Source organism: Poeciliopsis prolifica, unplaced genomic scaffold (genome assembly GCF_027474105.1).
Source record: "Poeciliopsis prolifica strain line A6 unplaced genomic scaffold, Auburn_PproV2 SCAFFOLD003, whole genome shotgun sequence".
Classification (NCBI taxonomy): domain Eukaryota; kingdom Metazoa; phylum Chordata; class Actinopteri; order Cyprinodontiformes; family Poeciliidae; genus Poeciliopsis; species Poeciliopsis prolifica.
The window spans coordinates 3,058,165-3,081,723 of NW_026562378.1; the positions used below are offsets into that span (position 1 = coordinate 3,058,165).

The 23,559-nt window shown below is 42.0% G+C and overlaps 1 protein-coding gene across 2 annotated transcripts in view; it reads right to left on the reverse strand.

Annotated features, from left to right (window-relative positions):
- LOC129354602 (semaphorin-3F-like) overlaps window positions 1-23,559 on the reverse strand; it is a 74,052-nt gene that overhangs the window by 22,042 nt on the left and 28,451 nt on the right. For both annotated transcript variants that reach the window (XM_055024051.1, XM_055024059.1), the window contains exons 3-5: window positions 3,503-3,663; window positions 2,385-2,447; window positions 1,886-2,005 (exon numbers count right to left, since the gene is read on the reverse strand). In XM_055024051.1, the coding sequence (XP_054880026.1) occupies window positions 1,886-2,005; window positions 2,385-2,447; window positions 3,503-3,663 (344 nt within the window). The remainder of the gene's footprint in view (window positions 1-1,885; window positions 2,006-2,384; window positions 2,448-3,502; window positions 3,664-23,559) is intronic.

The window sequence follows — 23,559 nt, forward strand, 5'->3', positions numbered from 1 at the left end:
TTTACATAATTAGGAAAAGAGTACCATAAACTTTAAAGTACATTAAAGTTTATGATTATACTGTCACAAAATGTGAAAAGGTTCAAGAGACTTTTAGCACACTATCCATGGTTGTGCTTGGTTCCACAAGAAGTTGTTGCTGTAATTTCATATCTGCAGGAAAGCTGAACAACAGCAGTCCTTCTATCCTCCATTTAAACCAATGACTGCCAAATTATCCTGAACCTGCTAAAATCTGCAGCAAAAGCAAAAATATTTCACTAAAAACAGTTCCCAAACCCACGTGCGCACACCGCTCCAAAACTATCCTCAAAGGGTCCAATCAGAGAACAACAGGCCGTCTGAATTAATAAGAACCAGGCACGTGTAAAAACTGCTTGATTCCTGACTTTTGGTTTACGAGCTGGCCCGCCTCAGAAAAGGTGCTGTCGGGGGGCATGACTCGGGCCGTCTGTTTGCTGTTCCAGAGAAAACAACAGGCCTCATTAATGGAACATTCCACTTGCACCCCATAATGGGAGCTCCCACTTCCAATTACCAAACGTCCCACATGGTAGAGTCTGGCAGGTGGCCTGCCTGGATGAATGCATGAAGCGGTGGATGGATATGCGGGCGACTGGATGGAGGTCCCTGATTAGCCTGTGGTGTTTGGGGGTGGAGGGGTAGTCACAGGCAAACTGTGTGTTTTTAAAGGGAACTCATGCAAACCGTGCTCTCTGTGATCTCTAGAGGAAGCAGTAATGAAGCAATTTAGTGCTTTTTAAAATGGATATTCCCTTAATTGCTGTTTGGGAACAAGTGTGATATTTAAAAAAATAAATAAAAAATAACAGTGAGGCGTTGCTGCGGAGTGTGGCAAAGTCGTTAGTTCAGGTTTCCAATAAATGCTGAGACTAACCAGAGAGGGAGTAACTGCTGTGTGTTGAGAGGCTGGTTGCTTTACTGCATGTGGACACATGGCACCAAGAGCTGGTTTTCAAATGATGGAGGAAAGTCGTCATAATGGGTAGACTTTGGCCTGGTCCCAATACTCCCACTTCCACCCTTATGTCCTTCAAACGCTCGTTCCTGCTGAAGGGTCCGAGTGCGTTGTGTCCAAGTTCTCTTTTGCCACTTCCCCTTCAACCCACACTTTGGCTTAAGCCTGCATTACAACAGACTTTGGCAAAGTGTATTACCCACAATTCATCGCTCCATGATGAATTGTTGCAGAGATGCACTAATATCTGCATCGGTCCTGATGGTGAAAAAAGATTCTACATCGGGTATCGGTGACAAAGTCTCCGATCCAAAAGGACCAATCTATTCAATCTGAGCGACGTCATGCTTTATCATTTATTTTATTTTTAGAATTCCTAATTACACTTTCTGAACCATTTGAAAAAAGATTTGTCGTTTGACCGAGGAAGTCAACATATTGTTTTACATTGGCTGTTATAATCCTATTGTGTTGTTTTTACATGCTTGTGAATCTATTGATGTATTAAAGTGAGCTGTATTGGTTCAGAGTTATCACATAAATTTGAAATTCAGTACAATTACTCCGTGCTTAAAAACAACATTTTAATTCAGCACCGTTTTTCTGTATCGTCTGAAACTGAACCTCAGATGTCTGGAGCAGACACAGACGTTAAAAAAGTGGATTGGTACGTCCCTGCATGTGCACTTGAACTCTTATGTTCACTCTGAGAAGAGTACACACTTCATAGACGAGCATATGGTGTGGTGAGCATTTCGGGACAGGGCCAATGTAAGGCGGTAGGAGGGAAAAGTTTGACAGGTGAGGCAACAAGCTGAATCCTTAATGATGCGGGTGGAGAAAACAGTTTCTCTCTACTGAGATTGCCTTCTTTGGCTCCACATTGATCAGGTTCTGGCTTCTAACCTGAGGTTTACGCCCCCGGTTGACGAAGGTGCAGACTGGATTGTAGGCTCCTGTCCCGCAAATGTATAGGTGAGTCCGGTTCCATGGCTCAATTAGACGGATGAAGTTTGCACACTCCTCCTGGAAACAGGAAACACAGGGAAATTATCCTTGAAATTAAATCCAAATAAAAAGGAATTCATGTCATTTTATTAACATGTGCACTGTCTGCTGATTTAGCAAAATGAAGCAGTACAAAATGTAGAAATATTCCATAAATTATCATCCTGTGGAAGTCACTCTGCAATTTGTTGATGTCTACTTGGCTAGGCAGGAGGAAATCATTTTTTTACTCGTCTGATTTCAAAACTTTTCGAACTTGCCTTCCACATTGGAAGGGAAAAAAACAGCAATGGAGAGAATTGCATACTTTCAGTGCTCCATATTTCTGAAAGAGAGGGAATCACCCAAACGGAATGACCCTGCAGATTTTACGATCGCCGTCTTCACGAGTACTTACGCTGGCATCCTTCCCACTCACGAGGCATTCTGTCCGCCTTCGTTCGGACACTGGCCAATGGATCTGCAAAGGCGAGACCAGAATGTGTTTCATTGCTATGATCAAACCTGTTACACACGAGTGTCGTTTAAAAAAAGTCCAAAGACAAATCCACAAATGTCAATATGAGTTCTTCTGAAATGGCTATAATGTTGACATAGTTTAATAATAGATATTAATGGTTCACATTAGTGAAACCAAAGTGAAAAAAAAAGTGCAGTCCAATAAAAACAACCAATAAGGCTCCTGCTGGAACGAAACAACCAGAAAGGTTGATGCATTTCAGTGGGATTTATAGTCCAAGACAAAGTAGCACATAATTGTGAAGTAGAAGGAAAAAATATTCATGGTTTTAAACACTGAAGTAAAATTCTGAAAAGTACGTAATGCCTGTAAATTACATTCCCTTATTTCAATGGTGGAAAAGTCGTGAAGAGGGGGATACTGAAAAAAACCCAGGAAGAAAACCTGCTAGAGGTTGTGTAATCCCTTGAAACTTTGACTAGACTATTGATTTCACTAGGCTAACTTTGAACATGACTATCCTATGTTTTAGAATGGCCTAGTCAAAGTTTAGATCTAAAAAAACTTTGACTATGCCATCATTATACATGAATGTTCTATTGTATAATCTGATCTAGTTCTGACTGGATGTTCAGCCCTAACAAATGAACTTTCACTAGGTTCGTTTGTTGGTCACTAGATAATTAGTCATCTTAAGACATGACTAATTGTGTTTTAGAATGACTTAGTCAAAGTTCAGATCCAGTTCAAATCTGAGTCAAGACTTGAAAATGTATCTTCTCTCATGATCTTCTTGCAATCATACTGAGCTAAATATGTTGAACAGGCAACCAACTACATTACGTCTCCAGATGTACAAAACTGATAGAGATGTAAACTAGCAGGCTTGTAAATGCAAGAATATATTTTAGAAAAGACGTCAAAAAGCCTTTATTTTGATTCCACCTCACAATTGTGCTTCTTTGTGTTGTGGTTTTGCCCTGGAAGCAGCTGCTGAGGTGAAGATGTTTATCCCAGATTAGGGTCATAGTGAAAGCCATAAATAGAAGTCTTACAATATGTGGACTCTTGTTGATGTCATGGAGGTCAAGGGACAGGATGTGGTCCTTGCTGCCAACATACATGCGATCGTGGTCCTCATCCATACGGAGGATCCGGTAGTCGGACGCATTCAGCAGGTAGGCGAAGTGATGAGCTGTACCAGTGGACCTCAGCTCTGCATGGAGACAGAAACGGTTTCGTTTATGACAGCTGAACACATTTATGTATGCACATTTTCTCATTCACGCAACTGACATACTCCTCATGCCGCTGCGGCATAGCAACATGAACTTATCTGATGGTTTTCCATGACCACAACGGTAACCTAACACCAGACATTAGAGATAAGTGCTACCGAGGGTCTGACACTCTGTGTTGATGGGTTAATACCTCCTGAGAGGATCAAAAGATCTGGGAAATCTCCCACCAGAGACTGCTTGTGACTTTCTGTGGGAAGTCAGAGAAAACAGATGAAGCACTCTGATATGAGGTCAACAAGTGAGTTCTGTACCACAGAGTGGAGGTCCATGATGGGTTTAAACTTTCCCGTTCTTGGTAGAACGCCATTCTCTGAAGGTCAGAAAAGTGTGCGAGCCCGTGGCAACACAATGTAGCGGACATGTACTGGCACGCCAAGAGGTACAAACTCTTCTGTCAGCGCGCCGTTGGAGTGTTTGTTTGATACGTTCTCCTTGGTTCAGCGACCAACTACAGGCAGAGCGGAGAAGCTGCTGCTCCAACCGCAGAGGTCACAGGCCCCACCATAGACAAACACACTCCTCTGCCATCTATAATGAGAGGCAGGGACGGATAGCATTCACATAAATTTCTGGGCAAGCATGAGTGCTCGCTCAAGGAGCAGGAACATCCTGTTTCAGTGGTGAGATTTACTCTCAAACCACCTTGGAGGAATATTTTGAGGTTCTTTTACACTAATTGTGTGGCCAAGCTGCAGTGGAAAGAAACCAGAAGGATAAGCTGTCAAATACAATTAGCTGTGTTTGGCTTTTACACAGAGATCCAAACAGAGGTCTGCTAGGATATAACGATAGAAGCCAAGGAGGAAATGTGGGACATCAGGCCTGTAGAGCAGCTTTTGGACACAGGGGGTTGAAGCTCCAAACCCTTAAAAAGGATTTGGGGCTGTATTTTTTTGTAAGTCATGTTCTGTGCGGTTAAAACTGTCAAGAAACATTCCTTTGAGGTGTTTTAGAGGTCTGAACACCCAAGAATGCATAGCCATCAACATGTCCGGCATGAGGCCTTAAAATAAACACCATCTCTGGACCTTTCCAAACAGACTCCCCCGAGGAATCTGATCTTAGCCGCCTTTCCAGCCAGATCTAAATTTACCATGGGGGTTACATCAATAAGCAAGGATTAATAGCATTAGATTGGCTATATTTGTATAGTTCAATTTAATAACTGTGTCCGCCGAAGGAATGTTTACAGGTTGGCCAGGTGATTGGCATCTGTCAGAGTTCTCTCGCACAAGGCTGGACCCCTCGATTATTTGTGTAGGAGTCTTAAGCTGAATGATGAGTCCCTGTGTGTGTGTCTGCGATTGTACACACACAAGTGCGCACACTTCCTGAGGGCCAGTTCAAGTCCTTCCTGAAGCAGGTTGTCAGCAACTCTTCAGTTTGTGTTTGTTGTCAGAGAGAAGCTGGATAAGACCATCTGTCAGCTGAGGAGGGAATGTGAGCAGCGCAAAGCAACAGTGCGCTGCACAGAGAATGGCGCATTAGGAAACAAACGTGTAATCTAATCCCACAGCCATCGGATAACGAGCGCAAAGGCTCCTTTAAATCTATAATGCAGCGTGTTTGAATCCCAAGTCCCCAGCTCAAACATCGGTGATGGCTTCTGAGTGACATGTCTTTCCCCATACTGTTGACGAAACCAACCGCTGAAGAAACCCAACCTTGTAGATCGTTCATTGTGGCCAAATCTGATAAAAATGTCTCATATAGGATGTATACTCTTTCAACTGTTTTACAGTATCTCACATTACAACCATCCATACGCTCCAATGCATTTTGTTTGGATGTTATGTGACAGACCACCAGTATGGGGGTTGAATACAACAATCTTTGGAGAACTACCTGCGTTTTGATGCTTTCCTTGGTCTGAATGATGCAACTTCTGAGGCTTTCACAGAACAGTTGGATTTGTACGAATAGTAAACTAAACGCCATTTACTAATCTGGGGCGTTCTGCAGTTACTTAGTTAGGTTTTATTTAGGGGTATCAGAGTGACTTTGATGATGTCTCAAAACTTCTCCCAACAAATTCTCATTCCTCTTCCCTGTCTGGTGCAACTTTCTGTGGGTCTGTCACATAAAATCTCAATAAAACACATTAATGTTTGTGAATGTCAATCTACTTTGACTTGTGGATATTTCAATACATTTGTAACTCACAGTATGCGCAGTATTTTACACTGGATTGCTTTCTAAGAATGCGGATAAAGACTCTCTTGGAAAAGTTGGTCCAGCAATCAGACATCATTCCCCGTTCTGTCAGACTTTCCTCAGCTTAACCTCAAAGTCAACCTTCGCCTCAGGCGGGGCCACACGGCATTGTGCTCCACTGAAATGTTGACCGACGATGTATAATGGCAGCAGCCCAGCAGGTCTCCGGGCCGAGGCCGTTGCCTGCCAAGCTGCGTGTCACAATCAGCCTGAATGAGACGTGTAAAGAGACTGCTCTGTTCAAGAAAAACACGGTCAAGAAGCCGTTAATCATGCCGCTGTGTTAACGTGAGCCGTCATTCCCAGAGGGCGGCAAAATGAGTCGATTTTGCTGCCGGAATCATTTAAAATGCTGGCAGCTAAATCAAATTTGCGAGTGATCCCTTTGCCATTCATTGAAGCAGACGTATAAGATTGCACCCCGAGTCTCCAAACTCGCCTACAAATTTTGCAGTTGCAGATTACAATTACAGGAAAGGCTCAGGCAAGCTGAGCTGCTTTGCTTTTTGTCAGACACAGAGCAACACAAGAGTCTTATCCATGAGATTTAAAGGCTGGAAGTAGAGCATAAGTGTGTATTGAAGCCAGATAAGCACTTAAAGAAGCCCATTACTGCATGTAGGTTCAGTTTGTGCACATGTCTGAATTTGTGCACAGGACTCCAAGTGGTTCTACAGGAGGACAGAGAGAGGTACCAGCGAGTCCTGATCTGGTTCCACTCCTCAGTCTGCTGAACACAGACAATCCAGGCCTCTCGCCGAGCATCTTGTGGCGATGTTGGCTGACACGGCCCACTGCCCGTTCCCATAACTCAACGCTCCACCGCAGCTGCAAGGAAGGTCATTACCGGGGTTGGAGGACAAGGAGCGTGAGCTCAATGGCTCCTCCAGACATTTGAGCTCAATGCTGGAATCAGAGGCCCGATAAATGATAAATGCAGAGCTGATGATTGATCGGACAGGATGTGGGAAACTGACCAAGACAGTTGCTTTATGAATTGTAAGGTAAGCAACTTACAATTTGCATCCAGACGTGCAAGACAGCTTAACCTCAAAGTCAGAGTTACAGGTCCACAGGGCGACCTTTGTTCAACAAGTAGGATCTGATACTCTGTTGGTTTTCTGCTGAGAGCCTGATCACTGCATTGGTGTAAATACAAGTATTAGATGCTTCAGCTAAATCCCCAAAGCCTCTTTATACTCAGAAACCCTTAAAAAGCCCTTAGGTCCCCCCCTCCCTCCACCAGTACCTGGTTTATATGTCTAAATCAACCCTGAAGACCATTTCAATCGTTTCTTAGCCTGCAGCTACACAGATCTGAAAAAAATAAAGTGCTGGACGATATGGTCGAAAAAACTTATGACAAGCGTTTCACATCAGTCTATAAATAACTGTCGATATAATTATTGATTTATTTGTGTTAAATATCTAAAATACAGCCAAACCAGCGGTGTGATCTTTCCTGTTATTTTCCAAAGTTTTTCTTCCATGCCGTCGTTTTTATTTTGAAGCAGGAATGAGGCACAGAGTAAAAACCTGAAACTACTGTTGCCCAGGTTATTCAACAGGTTGTTGCTAGGTAACCAAAGAGCGAGCGAGTTAGTTGATGCAGGCTGTGAGACGTTGAGCAGGTAAACTCTTTCCTCTGCCTACATTCCCCAGAATGCTGTGCGGTTCTGCATCGGAGTTCAGTGAAGAGTCTGTATATTGAATAGAAGGTACATTCTGTCAGATGCATTATCTATTGATATTGATCACATATCTATGAGGTCTATTGTTATTGATTTATTGTCCAGCCCTAGAGAAATATGCTTGATGATTCTTGAGTGGCACGCTAGCAAAAACAACCGACGTTCACGACTACCAGTGAAGCGTATTTAGTGCTAAACAGGAAGCCCGACATTCATAGCCAGTTTTTATGCTTCGTTAGAAGGGTGATTACTATTAGTAGAATTGTCCCGATACTTACAATATGGTACAGATATTGCAGCTTTGAGTACTGAATAATACTGAAATTCACCCATACTATATAATCACAAATCATACAAAATTTTATTTTGTAGAGCATAATGTTAGAGAAGGGTTGATCAAGTGATATTAACGATAGTCGTAAGAACAACCGACCCATTTATTATTAGCTAGCATGTTTGCGTGCGAGACACAAGCAGTGCTGGACAGAAATGCTGTTAATGTGATCCGAAAGCAGTTTTTCTGATCGATAGACTGATTTCAGAATCGGTATCTCATCGAGACACCTCTGAATATTAGCAATACAAGCTAATGTTAAAGTAAGTCTCATCGTTAGATGCGTCCAAAAACTCATCTAAAAAGTTCACATATTTAGGCTCCAACTATATTGAATTAATAATAACGGTCCATCGTTTGCGTCAAACTCATCAGCCATATTGGATTGAAGTGTTTGTGTTGTGAGAAACATCCATTTATCTTCATTCAGGGAGCAAGTTTCCCCATTTGTATTTCCAGGATGGGAATGTTTTTATTTCAATTGAAACTTGCAAATGTACAAGCGTTTTTTTTCTCTCTTTATTGAGACAAAACATAATTTTCAGAGTTTAAAAGAGTTTGAGAAGCGCTCCCTCAGACCATAACAAGTAACTCTGTCTAAATGAGGAGTGCAAACATGGAGAAGAGATATGGCACACCGTCAGAGTGAGTCTCCCCCCCCCGATTCCTCTATCTAGAAGAATACTTGGCTGCTGACGCTGATCTCCGGGGCTGCTGGGCCTGCATGTTACAGCCTATCTCTCCATCTTAAATTAATAGCCGACGGGCCACGTTTACTTTGGAAATATGTTCGGCCTGAAAAAGTTCACAGGCAGACCTCGCTCTCATGAGCAAAATAAGAAATAAGGAGGTGCACCGCATTGCAGCTTTATGGGAAATGATTCCCCCATGCTGTTATCCAAAGGAAAGCAGGGGCTGAATTTTAGGTATCGTTTTCAGTTAATGCTTCGTACCCCGCAGTATGCTTCGGTTACAAGGCGGGACTTCCTCCCATTAAGAAAGGATAACTGAATCCAAACTGACTTAGCAGTACACAGGTAATCCCACTCAAAATGCTCCTGGCAGTTTCTCAACAAAACAACAGGTTACTGGCAGAAAAAGTTAAATTTTCCACTGTTTGGACAAAAAAAAAAAAAAAAAAATCAGTTTTTACGCCACCGTTTCATTTTCTTCTGTTCATTTGCAGCAGAGGACAATATGACATGCATGTAGCCATGGAGCCGAAACGATGCAAGTAAACAGATCCTTCAGATCCACATCCTGATCCTGACAGTGGAGTGGAGTGTGTGTGCTCACCACCTGACACTGAGGTGGGTGTTCCTGCACGCTGCATATTTCTCAGGTTTCAAATTGGGAGAAATTAAAAGTGCGGGCCAAAGCCTCTGCCAGCGCAGGACATGTCTCTGCCTGCAGAACTCCCTGCAGAGGAGTGTGATAAGTAGGAGGGGGAAAAGTGTGGGCAAAGGGGAGAATGAGAAGTTTGTGGTCTGATTCTTGACCCTCAAAAAACAAGGGAACAAAATGTGTAGCAACGATCGACTCAGTTTACAACCGTTTGATTTTCAGTCTGAAAAGGAGAAAGTGGCAGCAGATTTAGTCCGTCCATTTTGTTATGAAAGAAGTTTTTACAGTTTCTTAAATATGCCTCGAACTGACATTGGTGTCAGAAATCAGTCCAATATCAATAAATAAAAAAATGCATTGGATTATATCGGCCTGCATTTAAAATCTCCAATATAAGCCCTCTGCTCTGGCATGTCGTCTGCCCCAGGATTTCTATTCAGCAGCACTTATATCCTGCCCACAAACCCATTAGTTAATAATTAATTGGTCAGTTGTTCTCATGCATATTGTTGTTCATTAATGTTCTCTGAATAATATCACTTGATCAAGTTTGTAATAAAAAAAGTAATGAAAGTATGTATGAGTTGTGCTCATATTGGTACCTGCCGTCACTCAAAGCTGTGATGTTGGTATTGTATCAACAGTGAAAAGTTAGATTGGGATGCTCCACACATGCAGGCTACAGAATCAGCTGTGACTTAAATATTGAAATTGTCACCCAATAAAGCAACATCTAATCAATTAATACAGCGTTAGATAAAAATGAACATGAACCCACTGTGAACTAGTCACAATCTTCCAACATTTCAAATCCTTTGTGTTTTTGGTCTCCATGATTTAACTTTCTTTTCTTTACTCAATACCCAAAATTCTGTCAAAAACCATTTGACTCAGTTGGAAGCTTTTATCTTATTTTTTAAGGTTTTGTTGGTACAATGAGAATTCTTCATTTCTCCATCAGCACAACGGGATAATTGAATTACTTCACAGTAAGAGTCTCTTAGGATGCCACACTTAAAACACACATCTTCATGTCAAGGCCTCATAAATGAAGTCTTAGATGAAGTCGAATGTGGAGCTTGGTGCTTCTTCCAGTTTGGACCTCACATTGATGTTTGTATGATCAGCAAACAGGATCTCATCCATCTCTGAGATATTCAAAGACAGAAAAGTTAGTTGCACTCAAAACTGAAACAACTATGAATTAGAAATGGTTGTGTTCAATAAGGGCATACTGTTCTTTAGGTGGTGACATAATGTGACAAAAATACCTTATGAGCCGCCGGCACATCACAAACAAGCTGCTCTACCTGCGCAGCGCCCCGAAGCGCTTTCCAAGCCGTCAGACAGAGGTGTGTTAGTTCACACACACCGGAGTGGCAGGAGTGATAATTAGGGTGTTTAAGAGAGGGCGGGAGAGGTGACATGCTCTCACACATCAAAGGCCGCCCTTGTCAAGAATCCTCGGCAAATATTTTGAACGCTGTCAATGCAAAGAAGCGAGACTGCAGCTAAGAGGGTGTTATTATTTCTCAAAGTCTCTGAAGACCCGCTTCTTCACAGAACAGCACAAGGCAACTTCAGAGAGATGCTGTAGGTGGTGGGGAGCTGGGGGGGGACTGCAAAGGAGGCGGGTGGGTCAACTTTTAATAGGGTGCATTAATGAGCCGAGACGCCACAGGCGACAGTGACACAGGTTTTAGAGACCTGCTCAATGGAATAATTTTCATTAATTCAGGTGAGCCTCAGCTGTCTGCTGCCTCTGGGCCTGTGTGAATATTGTCTGGTTTGTATGTTTGTTGAAATTTTGATTGAGTGTACAGAGAGTTGCAATCTGCTGCATGATCTGGTAAACCTGTTATGGTCCGTCTTTATCTTTCTCTAACCTGCTGTTGTTTCTTAAGTAGATTCCCGTTTACTGCTCAGGTACAAACAAGCTAATCCTCCTGAGCTCCAGATTAATTCTCTGCAGATGATACTTTGTTCTAATTTGTATGTTTTTTTTTTTTTAACAAAAGACAAGCACGGCCCACTTTGTTTGAGCAAGTAGAGCCATTGAAAAACATGAAAAATAAAGTTCAATCTTTTAGACGGTTATACAGGAGTACTTTGAAAGCATAAGGTTTCCATATCTTATTTTGTAAAGTTTTATAAAAACTTATTGTGTATTGTTATCTTTAAAAAGCTCTGCTCTGTGAGGAGGAGCTGCGTCTTTAAGGCGGAGCTAGTGGTTGCCATAGGAGATTAAAGGATTATTCAAACATGTATGGAAGAATCAAGCCAACACTCCAGGTTTTTTTTAATGAGATACACAAATCAAAGCTAAAAAAAAGGGTCAACCTTACATAATAATGACCCTTTAAATATAGTATTAAACATGCAAGGGGTGCACAAAAATTAAACAAGTTCTAGACTTTATAATGATCACATAAAATTTTTCTAAGGATATTCTTTGTACTTTATTTTGGTTAATTTGGCAGTGTGAACCACAGAGATCTTGCTTAGCCAAGGTTTTTCCTAGTTGTAGCTTGTTTTCCTGTTTTGAGAATTTGTATGCAAATTTCTTATCCAGTAACATTCCAACGCTGAAGAATAGGGTTCAATCTCGAGGGTTGGAAATAAACAAGTTAAAAAGCCCAGATTTATATAAAAAAAAATGTGTGGAAAAAAGATGTTGTGACATTGCAGCACTGGGTCATACAGTTCAGTGCTCAACTTTTGACCTGCCATGTGGTATTTCTCTGCTGTGTGTCAATGATTATTCACTTTCCTGCAAACTAGTAATTGAGCAAAAAACACAAGGAACTGTCACAAAACGTCTGCAACGGATTTTGTGTTTCTTTAATGCAACGTGACAATGTGTTTTCACATGAGAGTTTTCATTACAGTTTAATCAAAGAAAGGCAATTTACATGCAAATTAAGGCGGTGTGTTTACACGGAGTGTTCCTGGCTTACATCCAGATGCCCATATCCGACAGGCGCTGCTTTTTTTGGCCTTCTCTTCGCTCTTATCTTAATCTAGCACCAACTTTCTCACAATGACTTCCTGCGTTCGCAGGATAAGGAAGCACCTGAAATGGGGGCAATCACTGGGCATACTGACAGGCAGATGGAGATTAAAATGCCATCTCCTCTTGGACAAGTGTTTGCCCGTTGGATGCCTGATAGGCCAACTGAACTCCTATCTCGTTAGTGGAGCCTCTTCTAATCAGCCGGTTTTGAGGCTCGCAGCCTCATTCAGCAGCGGCTGCTTTTAACACGACTCGTATCTGTGTCAAACGTTACGAGTAATTTGGGTTTGTGTACGCTTCAAAGCTAACATAGAGGTGACAGAGCTGCTAAAGAATGTGTGTTGAGAGTGGGCATGAGGCTAGCCGCGCTGCTAAATGAGAAGGAACGATAACGGCATAAGAATGCAACAGCTGCTTGCCTTGGCTTTAGTCACCCTTTTGAAGAAGGGGGAGGACATGAAAAGTGAGCAGCCGCTCGGTGCCAAGTCAGAAGGGATGTATCACTTAGTAAATAACTATGCAAGCGCAACTGACTGAGATATGATCTGACCCGCTGATTATGACAAAGAGCCTGAAACTCCGAGGAGAGGAATGCTATTGTGAGGTGCATCCTGTGTGTGTTTTAATATTATAAGTGATGATAAAAGTGAGGTTGCTCATGAGTTTCTGCCCCACTGGGAAAGGGCGTGACCCTCTCTTGTCACAACTAGTGTTGAATGTAAACTGCATGATGGATCTACACCAAGACTGCTCCCATATCACACGTCATTAAGCAGATCGTTCAACCTTCCCGCATCCACACGTTGCACTGCGATGCCCTGTGAGGTGTAAAGGGGCGTGACATCTTGATGTTCAGCCCCGTTGCCACCTCACTGCTACTGCCCCGCTCACCCCTCTTGGCCTTACGCGCTCTGTGCCGACCTGGGGGGGCTCACTCACTCTATAATTAGGACCCACTGTCGTACCCTTCCCCCATCCTTGCTAATGGCACCAATTTGTATTCACTGTCAGGTCCGATGAGCCCTCATGCGGAGAGATGGCCTTATCGAGGGGGCCTCTGGCTCCCGTCACCTAAGCCCCGCTCACTGACGGACAGAGGGAGACGGCGAGGCGGGAGGAGGGGCGCCTTTTCTCCTGTTTCATGTAAACTCTCCTAACAGCAGACAGATGTGCTTTTGATGCAACAAAGTGTGACAAAGAAGTCTCTCCGCAAAAAAAGGTGACGAGCGCCGTCGAGCTCATGGCGTCTCTCCAAACAAATGGACGTCCGTCTCCCTCAGTCTGGTAGAAACGGATAAAAGCAGACGCATGTGGAATTTGGAGATGCGGTTAGGATAGAGATCATCCCTTCAGTTTAATAACTCCCATCTGCAATAGCAGAGCTCTGTTTTAATGGTCGGCACATCAAAAAATAACACGTTCCCATCCCACATGTCCAATTTGGTAATCCTCTTCCTCGTGATTCCTGAGAATCATTCTGGGGGTCTTCAGGAAAAAAAAAAGACAGACATGCTGCTGTCTCTTCTGGATGACGCCTCGGTAACGCCCGCCTCGACTAATGACAGTCAGCAGGGATGCTCGGACAGCCGCCAGGAGACACGGTGGAGGTCAAGGGTCATCTGTTGGCGGCGGTTGGCGATTTATGTCCTGGTTTAATCTTGGATTAACTCAGGGTCAGGGTCATCCCTTCTCAACCCAAGCGGAATCAGAAAACAGGGATCGCCTGGGGTAAAGTAGCATTTTTGCATCGCCTGTCCTGAATTACAACGAGAGCGTCCCAGTGGGGTAACCCGCTACAGGGAGAGCAGATTCTGGAAAATGTGGCTCAATGGACTCAAGGTCGCAAACTTTCTCCCATTGCTGTTACTCGTCTTAGTGCAGAAATCCTGCTGGGACAGAGGTCCTCACACACACTCCCACAGTGTGTGGAAGTGTGGGTCGCCCCATGATCTGGTGACTCCGTCTAGCCATAGTAACGTGGGTAGTACGTTCAGATTTGTTCTGGGATGAAGTGAATTCATCTTCAAGCTGATTTCATACATTGGCCAAAGAAGAAGTAGTAGGAAAAACAACAACTTGATATTTCATGGAGCTGACGCCACTAAGACTGAAACTAAAAGCCTGGCTCAGTGAGCTGTGGTACCTTCAGCTTCCCTTATCTTAACTCGACATGCCTCAGCTGAATGTCAGACAATAATCCCTGCATGCTGGACACACTTAGAGGCAGAGAAGAAAATTGCTGCCATGTCTGGCTCTGATGTCTGAGTCCAGACTGGGATGAACCCGGAGGACACCATCAGCCAGAACAGCGATAAAGTATGGAAGATGATTCGCTGCCACCCTGAGCTTGTGCTAAATGTCAGCGAGATTCCCCGAGTTCACCAAAAACAAGAGCAAACTCCTTAAGAATCATTTTGTCAATATCATTTTATCACATCCATCTAGATCACACAGGTGGACAAGCTTTTGCGTCATGGGAAGTAAATTCAATAAAGCAAAAGCTTTTCTGAATTTACTTCAAATTCATGAGGTCTTGTTACACCACAACAACAAATGCAGAACCAGAGACGTTAAGAGTCCAACTGATTATATTTGTAGTCGTTCCAATGGAAGTACTGGAAAGTTTATTAGAAAGATGCACAAATTACGGATTTCGATGTTGCCTCAAATCCTGCTCAGATCAACTCAAAGGAACTACAGCAGAAAAAATGTTTGATCTTCAGAAAATCTTTCAGTGTGTTTACACAACTGAAAACACTGCAGTAGTCAAATACAGCTGATTCCTCAGCATGTTGACTTGTTTCAGAAAGGGAGGTCAGAAAATAGAGTATTGATGTCTCGGCTTTGTGATAGCTAAAGTACTCTGTACAGAATGCTTTGCCTTGGCCACAAACCAATTGACTGGACGTATCTCACCGCCTTGCAGTGGGAGAGAAACCCATTAAAACTCCAACTTTTCACCTTCTACTGCACTGAGGCTGTCAAATGCCAAGAACAAAGTGATTTCTTATTTTCTTTATTCCTGAGATGACGGTGGATTTTTATTTTTTTTTTATTACAAATGACGCAGAATGTCATAAGCGCTGATAAACACTCATCTATGATGTTTCTGGCATGATAAAAGCAACCAGTTTCATCAAAGGGAATCAAAAAAGCAAGTTTAAGCTCTGCTAAGGATTAAAGTTGTCTTTGATAGTTGTGCAGTTTTCACTATTTCCCAATCTTTGGCTCTGTGAAAAGTAAATCCTTGTTCTCAAAAGTCTTAAAAGGAATGCAGAAAATGTTTGTCTTCACTAAAGTGGAGCAACTTTAAATTATATTTGTACCGTTGAGCCAACATCTTCGTTGTAAAAACCATTAATTTCTTGAGGGCCTTGCTTGAGTTGTGTGAACAAGCCGCTCCGCCATATACTACGGACTTTCTCAGGTGTTTTCTCAAAGTGCCAGAGGAAGATTTACAGTTGCAAAGAAACAGGATACAGCGGCTATGTAGCCGACAGCAGTAGCCCACTGTTTTGCCGGAGGGGTGCAATGAATGCCTTCCTTGTGTAGGGGGTCATAGTGAGGGAGGCCAGTTGTTCCAGGCCCTTCCTGAGAATGACATCGATGCTCAACACATTGTGACAGCAGCTATTGTGGCCCGGCTCTAGTCCTCTTCCTCCCACCGGTCTCCCACTGCACTCTCGTCCTCACCGGCGCCCCACCTCGCCGCTCGTTTTCCTGTTTCTTGGGTGGGCAGAGTAAGATGCGAGTTGTTGGAAGGAAAATTTGCTGCGTTGGAGCCTATGCGGTCATCAGTCACGCTTGTCAAGAGGTCGACGTTGTGGACAGAAGCAGGAAGCTGATGGGGCGTTTTGAACAGAGGCAGACTATCAGCTGGGTTCAAACCTGTCCATGAATCCCAGGCTTTGGGGGATAGGAAGTGGGATTAGAAAGCTAATCCCAGTTTTTTTGTCATGTGTAAACCAGCAGCTTTAGTCTATTTTGTCTGGTCATGTTCTTTCTATACAACCGGGCGTTCCTCTGACATGAAGACGATCAATTCTTTTTCACACATCATTGTGTTTTGGGCCTGACTCACTGGGTCTGGACCATGAACACCCATGGGAATCAAGGCTCACATAGCCGACTTCCTCCAAACCCAAATGATGTGGACACTAAGGGAAACCCAACAAGCACCACAGAGCAGGGATGGACAACATGTAAATACAGTTTTATTGCAATATTTCATGGTTCTATTGTGATACATGCATGGGACTGCAATTAAAGAACACCAGACACAAAACAGTGTGACTTATCAAAACTGCCCAAGGTTTGTAAAAGCATTTAATCATATTTTCAAATTTATTGATATTTATTGATACACCGTTATTGAACACTCAGTGGATGAAAATAGCAAAACTAACAAGCCTAATAAGACGGGCAGTTTTAGGGTTTTTTAATTGGAATTTCTTGTGACCGCAATAAATCAGAATCTTATTATGACAAGAAATTGATCATGATCAATGCTAAAATATGCAATAAATGCCCATCTGTACCACAGAAGGTAAACTCACACCGACTCCGACGCTGTAAGCCAGGACTCCGTAAACTATGGTCGTTTTAAAAAGGACTTTCGAAAGCTTCACAATCTTATCCTCTTTGAGTCAGAATGAGATAATCAGGTTTCCTTAAGAAGCACAGAATCAATCAGACGGGATCGGGTTTTCCTCAGGAGACCCGATTCCCGAGGCTCCATTTGTATAAATGCAAAACAAGCCTGTTTAAAACCCTTAAAAACACACAAAAAGTTGGAAACTAGCAGCATTTTTTATAAAGCAGGTTTTGAAACAGTACTTTATGCTTTCCATGGTTCCGCAGCTCGAGTTGTGCTGCATAAGTTCAGAGTTTGGTCCGACCGGAGCTTTGGAATATGTTAGAAATGCTAACGCCTCAGTAGCTCCTCTGAGCTTTATCTCGTTAAGACTGTTATTCTGGATGACCACATGCCACAATGGCCTGATGAAGGTGGAGTTAAGGAGATAGTGTCCGAGGCGCTGGTTGGAGCTTTGCAGGGTCAGCAGGTTTACCAAGCCGATTTAGCCATCCCAGTTTGTCACTGGTAATCTCCTCGGCAGAAAGCGGGGTGATAAAATCAGCCTGATAACCGCGGGAGGCGGACAGGACGAGGCAGACTGAGTGGGTGAGAGTGAGATGTCTTTGCTTGGCCTCTTAGACCTCGTCCCTCTCTTTCATGCACATGCTGATAATACACATTGCGTATAAACACAAGGAAGTGAAGTGTCTAGCAGGAAGGTGTAAAATGTGAAGGTTCAAACGGTGCTGAAAGCCAGCAGGGATGCTGCCGTGGACACAAGTGGAAACGGTGCATTTTTTTCCACAGTCAGTCTTTTCGGTATTGATTCTTATAGGTGTGGGAATTTATTCTTTATTGTGATAAATTTCTCGTCACGATGCAAATGAATGACATTTAAAAAAAAAACTATTGTGGAACATTTTAGTTTTACTATTTTTCTTCCCTGTTTAATAAAGATGTAAATATCAATAAATTAAACATGATTAAATGTGTGCATCTCAGTAATGCAAATCACACATGTGACTGGTGTCCTGAAAGGACTATGATTACTGTGCCATGCAGTCACCATCATACACATATGTAAAAGAAAGACAAAAAAAAGAAGATATATCACAAAGTATCATGATAAAACTTTACGTCCATATTGCCCTGCCCTAGTTTTTATTCTTCTTTATAGAAGACCACATGGCTCGGCTAATTTGTTTGCTGTTCTACTGTGACAAAATGCAAAAAAGGTATGAATGTTTTTGTCAGGCACTGTAAATGAAATCAGTGCAGAGATGAAGCAATTCCATTTCTGGAGCTGGAAGGAAGAGACATGCTATAAGGAAGTGTGTGGAAAGTTCAGATTTGTTCTTCTGAGGCACAATATGGAGGTGTTTGCTTTGGCACCCTCGACCAAAACCTCAAGCGACGGGAAAAATAAAAACTAAAAAGTGCGACGTTCAGCCAAAGCATCCCCGATGTCTTCCACCCCTCGCGTTCGGCCTCTTTTTGCCCCACCATAAACACTTCATTTCTTCCCCAACTCAGGAAATATGCTTTCTAAATCATCAGAGCGCTGTGCAGTTATTCTCTCACATTCCCAGCCAAACAGAATTAAACCGAGGAGGTGGGACGTTTATGAACAAAACTCAACCGACATGTCGCGCGAAGAAACAGACCTCGTAAAACGGTGAAGCTGATGGGTTTCACATTCCGCCCAGAGCCCGGCAGGACCTCATTTAGCAGCCAGCTTTCACTGGGGGATGTTGGGAGGAAATGTGCGTGTCAGAAAGCATTTACCAACTTCAGGTGCAAACAGGTTCAAATGTGACACGGAGAAAGTTCTGGAGGAAGAATTGCAGGCCCAGAGGTTGTTTTGGCTCTCCTCTCACTGTACAGTCAAGTGTTTTCTTTTCAACAGTAAAAGCACATTACAGGATCCAATGGCTAGGATAAACACACACACTTGTAAAGATAACTGACTGACAGAGAACTGGATTGCAAATAGCTCTGTGCTCGTCTCCAGATGTGTGAGCCGTGATGCAAAATTCCAAAATAAATTGAGAAAACTGCATTTTGGAGGGATTTTCCTGACTAAGGAATATGGTGGTTTGAGAGAGTACTGGGACATCGACATTACGATTCATTTGAATTAGTTCAGATCATTTCATTTCCTGCGGGTTTCTTTTAAAAATAAAGAAGTTGCTTCAACAGCACCTGTCTGACAACATGAGGGAAGATGAGGAAGACAATCTCAAAAAGCAACACATGCCCTAATCTAATGAAATCTGAGAACAGAACAGTCTGTTAAAGTTTAAAAAGCCATTTCTGAGGCTTTGGGACTGCAGCAATATTAGTAGATTGGGATGCAGTGTTGTGTATGGAGGAGTTCCAAGGGAAAAACCACATCTCTGAACACAAAGCTCTGTCTCGTGTTTGCAAAAAAACAACAACAAAGAAAAAACCCCACCTTGATTCCCTGTGAGGGTATTCTGTGGGCTCCGATGAGAAAAGTGGTGTCATACTGGTATGATATGACGATTTGTTGTAGCTGAGGGAACTGTGAACTCTGGACTCAATTAAAACATCCTAAAGACGAATGACCAGCCATCGGTTGACCTTATGGTGAAGCAAACCCAGCAGCTGATCCACCTCAGAACTGCTTTGTGTGGCATGATTGAAGTCCAACGGTGATTTTGCCTGCTGTGACCTTAAACAAGCTGTTCATGCTCAAAAATCCTCCAGTGTAGGTTGATGAAAATAAATGGGCCAAAATTAATCCACAGCAATAAAAAAAAGACAGCCAGTTACCTAAAATGCTTGACTGGAGTTGTAGCCACAGCCATTTATCAGGTTTACGTTTTTTCCCCACTCAAGGTCAGATGAATGAAATCATCATTTAAAAACTAATTTATGTGCTTACCCTGACGATAAAGCTTGCTTAATCATCTGAAAGATGTAGAGGAGACAAAATCTGAAAAACATCAGGAGTCTGTGAACTCAGAATTTGTGGCTAATTTATATTGATCCGTTTTGTCGGTAAGTTGTAGTGTTTTCTTTATTCTAGCTCCATAAGGAGTATTCGACCCTCAAAAGGGAAGCTTTCATGTAACTCCAGATTGTCAGTCTGGAAGTGTCAAAAGCGATATTTGATTTTGGTAAATGAAAGGTTACGTTTGAGAATTGGGTGGAGTTCTGTTGGATGTATTGTGGCACAGGTACCTGGGTAGGTATTTGTTGTCTTAGATAATAACAATAATAATAATTAAATTAAAGTGTCTGTTTAAGAAAAATTAATATTCCCTGCTTTGGGATACTGGCAGCACTGTATGCAGAAATTCATAAAATGAAAGATTAAATGAGCGAGGCTAATGCTCAAAATGAGGCTAGTTTTAAAGAGCCCCAGACCAAAAGAGAATTCAACCAGCAACCCAATCTCTGCTAAATACCAGAGAATATAAACTCAGACGATGGTCTTGAGTTTCAGGGCAAAAACAGCACATCCCAGCAGCATTACACTCGCTAGGGGGGAAACAAAGATCCGTTTCTCCTCTTCTCCTGTTAGCCGTGTGCTCCAGGAGCTAAAGTACTGCTCTGATTGAAAGTCCTTCCTACAGCTTAACCTCCCCCAGGTACTGAGGAGTCTCCACAAAGCCTCTTTCCTTCTCATCACTTGATTGTCCTGCAGCTCTGCAACACGCTGGAATTGGCAAGGTGACCCCGATGAGAGAAATAATAACTGTCAATCATTGATTGCCAGACTTTTTACACATTCACTTAGAGGCTCCCCTTTCCGGTTTGATCAATATCAGCCGAAATGTGGCTGTGGACTCGCACGGAGGTGTGGCCATTAAAGGGAACTCTAGATTTAGGAAAGACGGGCGATGAAAAAGGTCGAGTTCATACGAGAGAGTAGGCCTGGGCTGAACTGAGATCCTCATGGTATGACAACTACGTGTGAATGTGTAAGGATTTAACTGTATTTTTGAAAACGTAGTGGTTCCAGAGGCACATAATTTCGCTTGCAACATGGGGAAATGTCTTGAAATAAGTAAAATAATCTGCTAACGGAACTAGAACTTTTTTATCAATATTAAGGGATCATTGCCTTAAAAGAAGCTCATATTTCTTTGAAATGTTACTTGGAAGCTAGTTTTGTCTTATTGCAAGTGGACTTAGATGTTTGCACTAGAAACTAGACCAAAAAATACTTGGTAAGATTTTGTGTTTCTTCAGTGTTGCTTTTATGTATATATAATAATAATATATATATATATATATATATATATATAGAAACAAAAATAATTGAACCAGAAATTTCCAGACGTTACCTTTGTTCTGAGTCAGAAAACTTGACAAGAACCTTCTTCCAGCCAGCTGACTAGCTGTGCGCAGCAACAAGTGGTGGATGGGCAAGGCGCTGCCACTGTTAAGCTCCATGCAGCTGAATAAAACTTCAGTCGGTCCACCGCGCTTTGGCGTCTCATTTAAAAAGCTTTAAATTGTTCGAAGGGCGTGTTGCAAAATTAAATTGTTACTTTTTAAAACCTTGGCAGATAACGATGGCTGGCCCGATGCCTACAGGACATCTTTGAGTTATACAACATTGCTTCTCTCTCTCTGTCTTTCATTGCTGAAACATGCAGAGAGAACGATAAAAATACTTTCTTTTCTTTATTGTGATTGAGCTCGTTAAACTTGCACCACAAAATTTCCCATTGCAATCAAATCCAATGTGTAAGCCTTTTTATATGCTCCGTCAAGCATACCTTTGCACCTAGATACCACAGACTGGATGATAAATCTATCAAATAATTAGAGGCACAGCAGGGGGGCGTTGTTAGCACCTTATAGCAACATCAAAAAAAAAAAAAAAAAAACTAAACTGCCACATATTTTGAAATGTAATGTAGCATTTCAATAGTTTTAAAAGTCATGTTTAAAAAAAAAAAGCTAAAATTTTTAACAAGGTACCATAACAAATCAGGAAGTGTGACTGAAATATTCTGGTTACTTGATGCTGGCTAAATGACTGCAAAAAATCACCAGCTTGCAAGCCATTTTCTCTGGTCTAAATGAAAGAAAGAGACTCAGTGGAAAAAAAAGGAAAAAATAATAAATAAAAATAATCAGGACCACAGTGCATATTTTCTAGCATACGATCCAGAATTTGTTGTCATTTCATATTTCATGTGTTACCTTTTAGAAAACACATAAAATACTTTTTGCAATGATGTTGCTTGTTCTTAATAGCGATTTTAAAGTCTCATTTATTTTTATTGATATCACAGATATAATAACTACATTTAAGTTCAAATGTATTTTTATTTAAGTGGTGATAGTAAAATAAGTTTCAACTGTTTTAAATCAAAGCAATAAGATCATATTATGCACTTTTTTTTATTGTTACATCATAATGCTGTGATGTTATGGCTTTTTCTCAAGGTTATCATAGTCGGAATCTCACATGAGCTTATATTCATGTCAGCAGGTAAAAATTATTGTCTGAACTGCCCAAATATAACCATGTTGGATATTACACAAGTAAAAAAAAAAAACACATGCACTTCAGCAGTTTATCCATAAATATGTCACTTTTGAAGAAAGTATGAACCAAAAACCTGCAACAACCACACCTAAATTCAGTAAATAGGAGCTAACCCATAAAAATCTTGTTAAAAGGATTCTGAGCTGGTTGGAAACACCTGATAAGTATCTTATTTTCAGAAGCTGGTTTACTTTTCACTAACAGCTAAATCCAGTTTGGCACAAGAGACCGTGGAGCAGAGCAGAGCCTTGATCCACATGGACAGCTACTGCATTCCACTGAAAAGCAAAACCCACAAATAGGCAATAAAGTAGAACAACCCAAGGTAATAAACCTGTGAATGTCAGGAAAAGGCTGCTGCCCCGTCTCATTATCCCTGGACAGCATATTTGACATGGACTCAAACGTTAATCCACAGAAAATCCTGAAGGGTTTTTTCATTAGGATGGGCCTCACTGTGGCCTGATGGAAAAGGATTTGTTTTATTTGTGTGTGTGTGTGTGTGTGTGTGTGTGTGTGTGTGTGTGTGTGTGTGTGTGTGTGTGTGTGTGTGTGTGTGTGCAACTCCAAGCATTAAAAAAACACTCTACTCCTCATATCAACGCATCGATTTGAGCTTCCCAAACCCTACCAATCTTAACTCAGAAGATGGGATGGGATCAGGCAGCAATCTCCAGACAACATGGCACTTAAAGGTGAACCGTGATGATAAACGGCTGCTTTTAAACACTAACCAACTAAAAAACACAAAATCGAGAGAAATGCTTGGTCTGGACTCCTGCGCACCTTATTTAACAAACCCGCACTCGCTTGATCAAACATTTGTCTGCTTTTTGTGTGTTATAATCTTCCCATAGGCCTTTTCAGAAGACATTTCAATGACAAACTTCGCACATCCACAGTTCTTTTGGGTCCACGATAACCTGGCTTTGACCCTGAACATTTGAACCTTACAAAGCGATTCCTCCTGACAGCAGCATGAAAAGGAGATTCATAACGTTGAAAGTTGGCATGACAGTGGAAGCAACAGGGAGTAGGTGGAGATGGAAGGGGAGAACATAAAAGGTCTAAATGGGAGGAAACAAGTTCACTATACAGAACAACAA